Here is a 7,472-nt window from a genome sequence, read left to right as displayed (position 1 = left end):
ATCCTTTTCATGTCTTTTATTGCTGGAGAAAAACGATCATATGTACATGGGCGTGCACGCACACATGCACGCCCGCCAGTGTACACACACACACACATCTCTGTGGCGTTCAGAAATGACCCTGAAAAGGTGTCTGACTGAATGGCTGCACCTTACGGAGCCAGATCTCCACCTTCTCTCTGCCCTGGGGTCCTTCTCTTTTCCTTTATCCAGCACCCCCCTCAGTCTCCAATTCCACTTGTTTCTTTACGTGCTGTCAAACTGGCTGCCAGTCTAAATCTGACTGTGTATCTCTCGCTCTCTCTCTCTCTCCGTGTGTGTGTGTGTGTGTGTGTGTGTGTGTGTGTGTACAGAGCTCCAGACTAACTCTGGTGTGTGAAGATGCTGACTGCTGGCTGAGTAGAGTTCCACTGACCTCTGACACCAGTGAAGCCAACTGCACTATCTACAAACAGGGTATTCACACACACACACACACACACACACACACACACACAGTCTCACACCCACAAACACCCAACACACAAAATGACACACAACAATCCTGTGCGCACAAACTCACACTTATTTTCTGCGTGTGTGCGTGTGTGTCTGCAGGTGAGCAACTGTTTTGTAAGGTGAGCAGGGAGATTTCAGCAGGTGATTCCCTATTGGCTGAGCTGTCACTGTCTTGCGTGGACCTCCAGTCCCCCCCACTCAGCCTCACTACCCACAATGCCTTGGTGAAAGAGGAGTCCCCCTACCCAGCAGCCCTGCGCCCTGACATCCAGCTCCTCCCCCAGCAGGCTGGCATGGCCGCCATCTTGGCTACAGCCGTTGTCAACAGTGAGTTAACCATCTCTTCGTCTCTTCCTTCTCTCCCACACTGTCTTTGTATGTGGCTCTCTTTGTTTTGTGTGCGTGTGCGCGTGTGTGTGTGTGTCCTTGAGGCTGTTTACTGTTACCATAAACAGCAGATGCTTCTTGGTGCTCACAGCTTTAAGGCTTGGCAGCAGCATGCGGCTCTCTTGGTCTTGTAATACCGCTGTGCACCACTAGGTGTAGCTGCAGGCTCTGGAGGTACCAGGGGGAGCAGGCTGCTCTCTCCGGAGATGAGACTGGGGAGCAGTGAGACAGGGAGTGGTGAAATAGGGAGCAGTGAGACAGGGAGTGGTGAAATAGGGAGCAGTGAGACAGGGAGTGGTGAAATAGGGAGCAGTGAGACAGGGAGTGGTGAAATAGGGAGCAGTGAGACAGTGGTGAGACAGGGATTGGAGAGACAGGGAGTGGTAAGACAGAGAGCAGTGAGACAGGGAGCGGTGAGACAGAGAATAGTGAGACAGGGAGCAGTGAGACAGGGAGCAGTGAGACAGGGAGCAGTGAGACATTGTTGAGACAGGGAGTGGAGAGATAGGGAGCAGTGAGACAGGGAGAGGTGAGACAGGTAGTGAGACAGGGAGCAGTGAGACGGGCAGTGGTGAGACAGAAAGCAGTGAGACAGGGAGAGGTGAGACAGGGAGTTGTGAGACAGGGAGTGGTGAGACAGAGAGCAGTGAGACAGAGAGCAGTGAGACAGGAAGAGGTGAGACAGGGAGCAGTGAGACAGAAAGCAGTGAGACAGGGAGTGGAGAGACAGGGAGTGGCGAGACAGGGAGCAGTGAGACAGGTCATCTGCTTGTCAAGGTGATTAAAGTGTGATTAATCACCTCAGATCAGGCTGAGGAGTTAAACATGATCAGACGTCTCCTCGTTTCCTTCCTGCCATGCCGCTCCCCGCTCGCTCGCTCGCCCGCTGGGGAGCGTGGGTAATTATTGGACGTTATCAAGAATAGCCCGGTTAACAGGAGGCACCGACACCAGATCAGCTCGATTACCTTCACGCCCGCTCCCGCAACCTCTACACCCTGGTTGCCTTGGCGACCCTGGAGGAAGTTGATGTGATGCATAGAGTTCGTTCTAGGTATTAGAAAGAGGCCAGAGAGGGTTAGGGTCTGGGTGTGTTGATGTGTGAATGTGTGTAAGGGGAGGTCTGCAACATAGGTAGAAATGTATCATATATTGCATATTCTCAACCTAATTAAAGTTATTTTGTTGAAGCCATTTGGCGTGTCTGTCGGTAATGATGTGTTGGACATTGTATTTTAAATAAATGTGTCCAACCTAATTGAAACATTCAAATACACACCTGGCACACCGACACCAACCAATAAAGAGAATGGTAATTTTGCTACAAACACTTCTTCATGCTAAAAACAGGAAGTTATTTTGAGGGTGGATACTGTGATTGGTTGATTGATTCATTGACATTGGTGTCCTTGTCTGTGATTGGTTCAGAGGACATCTTCCCGTGTAAGGACTGTGGTATCTGGTACCGGAGTGAGAGGAACTTGCAGGCTCATCTCATGTACTACTGCGCCAGCCGGCAGAAACCGGCCACGCCCACCGCGTCGCAGTCCCCGCCCCAAGACAAGACCAAGGAGACCTACCCCAACGAGCGCCTCTGCCCTTTCCCACAATGCAACAAGAGCTGTCCCAGCGCCAGCTCGCTGGAGATCCACATGCGCACGCACAGCGGTGAGGGGAGCAGAGAGACAGGCGCAGCCCTGATGTCAGGGAGTTCACAGGGACGACTGGATGACCTACTATGGCTTCCAGCTGGGATAGTTATTTTATTTCTCATCTCGTCTCTCTGTCTCCCTCCCTCCCTCCCTCTCTCTGTCTCTCTCTCTCTCTCTTCCTCTCTCTCTCTTCCTCTCTCTCTCTCCAGGTGAGCGGCCGTTCATCTGCCTGGTGTGCCTGTCGGCCTTCACCACCAAGGCCAACTGCGAGCGTCACCTGAAGGTCCACACCGACGGCCTGAACGGCGTGTGCCACGGCTGTGGCTTCATCTCCACCACCAGGGACATCCTCTACAGCCACCTGGTCACCTGCCACATGGTCTGCCAGCCGGGCTCCCGCAGCGAGGTGTACTCCCCCGGGCCCGGCCTGCCCAAGCTGCCTCTGGCCCCAGGTACACGCCTCCTCATGTCCGCTCTGAGGGGTCGGCCTGGGGTCCTCTCCTCTGCTTTAGCCTGTGCTCACGCTGTGTGTGTGTGTGTGTTTGAAGGCCTCAGTCCCGGAGACTCGGGAGTGGTCCTCAAGTGCCAGGTGTGCGGCCACAACGCCGACAGCCCCGCCCAGCTCCACCAGCACGTTCGCACCCACCTGGAGGTGCGCGTCCCGGCCGAGAGGAGCCCCACCCCGCGCCAGGGCAACCCTCCCTCCGCCGAGCGGCCCCAGGACCGGGAGCCCCCCGCCTGCGTCCCCCGGCCCGACTCGTCCAGCCCGGGGGCCGACGGCAGCTCCGCCACCCCCCGGGGACACAGCCCCCCGGAGGCCCCGCCGGGCCGCCTGCAGATCAAGGAGGAGCCCGACTCGGAGACGGAGGCGCCGGGGATGGAGGTGCAGGAGCAGGGGGAGGCGGAGGAGAGGGAGGAGACGGAGGAGGGATGGGAGGGGAGGAGGCGGGGCCACGCGGCGCCCACGTCTCGAACCTCGACCCCGCCCAGAAGCCCCCCTGCCGTGGCCGTCAAGGCTGAGCCTGCCAGCCCCACCCCCGGCTCCAGCCCCGCCCACCCGGGGGCGGGGCCAGTGTTGCCGGGGGGCGCCGTCTTCCTGCCCCAGTACCTGTTCAGCCCCGAGGCGGCCATCTTGCCACAGGCCTCGGAGATCCTCGCCAAGATGTCGGAGATGGTCCACAGCCGTCTGAAGCAGGGCCAGGCCGTCACGCCCAACCCGCCGCCCGCCTTCTACCCAGCGGGCACCGCGGCTGCCCCCGCACCCCCCCACAAGGGGGCCACCTGCTTCGAGTGCGACATCACCTTCAACAACATCAACAACTTCTACGTTCACAAGAGGCTTTACTGTTCCAGCAGGCACCAGCAGACAGACTCCTCCGCCCCCGGTCCGGCCCCGGCCTCGACCCCGACCCCGGCCCCTTGCCCTGCCCCAGGCTCTGGGAGAGAGGACCCCCAGGCTCCAGTGCCGTCGGGGGCCCACAGAGCCTCCTCGTCGCCCCAGGGAGGAGCAGGGGCGTCTGGCCGCGTGGGGTCCGTCTCCCCCTCGGGCTCGGATCCCGCTCCGGGGAGCACGGCGGTCGGCGAGGTGAAGGCCGAGCCTGCGGGCGGGAAGGAGGGGGGTTCCTCGTCCTCCGAGGGGGAGGGGGGCCAGGCCAGCGAGGGCAGTCAGAGCCCCGGGGCAGACGACGCGGACAACGACCCCACCAGGACCTTCTGTCAGGCCTGCAACATCCACTTCAGTCGCCACGACAACTACATGGTCCACAAGCGGTTTTACTGCGCCTCCCGCCACGACCCGTCCAATCACAGGGCCAACCACCCGGCCAAGGCCGTCGCCCCCGGCGCCGCCTTCCTGCCTCAGCCCATCCGGACGCGCAAGCGGATGAAGATGTACGAGATCCACATGGCCAGGAGCAAGGCCTTGGCCCCCGTCTCGGCCCCCAGCGCCGTGGCCCTCAGCCTGGCCCTCAAACAGGATGGCCGGCCCCTGGAGGCCCCCGGCCCTGGCCCCATCCCCGGCCGGGCCCTGTCCTCCCGCAGCTCCAGCCCCGAGGGCGACGGCCCCATCGACCTGAGCAAGAGGCCGCGTCTCCGCGAGGCCCCGCGAGGGGGCAGCCTGCCGGCCCTGCCCCTCTCCGACTACCACAAGTGCACGGCGTGCAGCATCAGCTTCAACAGCATCGAGAACTACCTGGCCCACAAGACGTACTACTGCCCCGCCACCACCCTGCAGCCCCACACCCTGGAGACCCTGCAGCGCCTCCACAGGCCCGTGTCCACCTCGCCCCAGACCCGGGCCCTGGACCGCCCTGAGGGCACCTCCCCCAGCCCGCAGGCCCCAGCCCTGCCCCGCTCCGAGGCCACGTCCCCCCACGTCCCCCCGGGGGCCAGGGGGAGCCAGGGGTCGCCCCCGGGGGCGTGCCCCTACTGCCCGCCGAGCCAGGCGGCGACCTGTGACCTGGTGGAGCACGTCCGCAGTGCCCGCAGCCTGGTCGTGCCCTCGCCCCACCCTGACTCGCAGGCTGCCACCCCCAGCCCCAGCCCCAGCCTCAGCCCCCGGGACGCGCCCCCCCCCCGTCTCCACCGCCTATCCCAAACTGGGGCCCAAGCCCAGCCGGGACGGCGTCAACGGACAGGTGAGGCGAGACGCCGCCTCCCCCCCCTCCCCCCAGATGAACGGCAGCCCCGGGGGCGCCGGCTCCCCCCCCGCGGCCCCCCCCCCGGCTGTGTCCCCTGCCAGAGTGCTCTCTCTAACTGTGTCACCCGTGCCTGAGGCCCTGAGAGAGGTGGGGGTCTCTCTCCTGCTTGACAAGGTGGCTCTGGGCCACCCGCACCCCGTGCCCCCTCCCTCCCTCCCCCCCAAGCCTGCGCTGGTCTCCCCCCTGCAGAACGGGAACTCCCGCTTCTGTCGCCTCTGCAACATCAAGTTCAGCAGCCTCTCCACCTTCATCGCCCATAAAAAGTACTACTGCTCCTCCCACAGCGCAGAGCACGTGAAATGAACCGATGATCTCCCCATCTCGCTTCCTACCTACCCTGTCCATCTCCCTATGTCAGACTGGTTTCCCCTGTGGACTGTGAATGGATATGTGACTGACTGTTACTCACCTGTCTTTGACCCCCTTGCCTGGGCGCCCCTGGTTTTGTTACCATGGTAAATTATTCTTATTATTGCTCCGTTCATGGGTCAAAAAGTGCGTGTTACACTTAAGATGAATATGCCACTCATATACCTACCTAACTAGCTACTTAACTACCTACCTGCACAGGTGTGAGACCACACCTCCAGTCCTCGAATTTCACCCTCCTCCCCAAAAGTTCAAAGAATGTTGCTCAACTCGGCTGTAGATTCCCCCCCCGCTCCTCCTCCAAACCCCCACACACACCTTGCCCCCCTTCCTCCCACATGCAAGTTTGATCAAATTGTTTATCTCACCGTGATCTTTGTTTTTGATGATGATTGTTGAAAGCATTTCCTGCTTGCTGTTTCCTGCTGGTGATTTCCTGTTTGGCTTCCTGAGCCTGACACACCTGTTAGAGGGAGCATGGCTTCCCCCGCCCTTTCCTGTTTTAATGATTGTGTTCATATTGTATGTCTGACGTCTCCAAACGATATTCTTTAGACTTTGGTTGGAAACACTGGCTCTCAAGCTAGAAAAAAAGCTGAAGATTTTTTGGGTTGTTGAAGAAAATGGATATCACAAGGTTCCGAATACCAGACTAGGTTGTGATATTTGCTAAAAATTGATATTTTCCAAAAACAAAACTTGTCTTGGATGCAAGAGGAGGAAAATGTGAAATATTTATCTTTGAGTCCTCTGATTTCATGTCAACAGAAAACTACCTACCTAGTGTCTGAAAATATTTGTATTTTTTATTTGTATATTTTTCATACTGTTTGAAGGAACCGTTCAATCTTGGTGTGCTGAAGTGTATTTTGTAAGTGTAGATATGTAATATCTTTCACAGTAATCACTGGGACTACACTGAAACCTAGTTTTCCTCATTTCCTCATCCTGTTGTTTGAACGTGTGGGTTTGGTTCACACCTCCTGTATTCATTGATTATCATTTTTCCAGATCAGTCCCTCTTCTACTTGTGCTTTAAACGTTTCTGGTCCAGAAAGAAAGCTCCCTTCTTCATCTTGACCCTGACCCCTGACCCCTGACACCGTAGTCCCATAGACATGAAGCCCAGAGGAGACTGAAGAGAGAGATTATTCACTTTTATCTCAATAGGGGGCAGTGTGGAACCATATTGGTTTTACCTTTCCAGACCTATCGGATCCTCTGACTAGGGGCTGATTTGGGCTTCAGGGGTTTGCTAGATCCTGTTCCTGGATTCTTTGGGATACAAAAGACATAAATACACACACACATGCAGGACACACACACACACACACACATGCAGGACACACACACACACATGCAGGACACACACATGCAGGACACACACATGCAGGACACACACATGCAGGACACACACATGCAGGACACACACACACACATGCAGGACACACACATGCAGGACACACACATGCAGGACACACACACACACACATGCAGGACACACACACACACACATGCAGGACACACACACACACATGCAGGACACACATGCAGGACACACACATGCAGGACACACACATGCAGGACACACACATGCAGGACACACACATGCAGGACACACACATGCAGGACACACACACACACATGCAGGACACACACACACATGCAGGACACACACATGCAAACACAGCAAGCACACATACTTACACACACAACACAGTCCACCCACCAACACACCCACCAACACACACACACACACATCTTACTGTTCCCGTGACTGGAAACCCAGAAGTGGAAGTTGTGTTGGAGGAGTGTCTTGCTTTGTTGTCAGAATTTGACCTTTGCTGTAACAGTTGACAGTGTTTAC

The 7,472-nt window shown here is 57.6% G+C and overlaps 1 protein-coding gene across 1 annotated transcript; it reads left to right on the top strand.

Moving 5' to 3' along the window:
• The first annotated feature begins 703 nt into the window (after nucleotides 1-703).
• On the top strand, nucleotides 704-6,965 carry zfpm1 (zinc finger protein, FOG family member 1). The gene is given in 5 exon segments (XM_047034607.1): nucleotides 704-825; nucleotides 2,314-2,553; nucleotides 2,747-2,989; nucleotides 3,086-5,103; nucleotides 5,105-6,965. Coding segments are annotated over 5 exon segments (2,970 nt in total). The 5' UTR covers nucleotides 704-791; the 3' UTR covers nucleotides 5,540-6,965.
• Nucleotides 6,966-7,472: the final 507 nt, after the last annotated feature.

Source organism: Hypomesus transpacificus, chromosome 14, assembly GCF_021917145.1.
Source record: "Hypomesus transpacificus isolate Combined female chromosome 14, fHypTra1, whole genome shotgun sequence".
Lineage (NCBI taxonomy): Eukaryota > Metazoa > Chordata > Actinopteri > Osmeriformes > Osmeridae > Hypomesus > Hypomesus transpacificus.
Note: the sequence above shows the minus strand (reverse complement) of the source record. Positions and strands in the feature narration are given on the sequence as shown.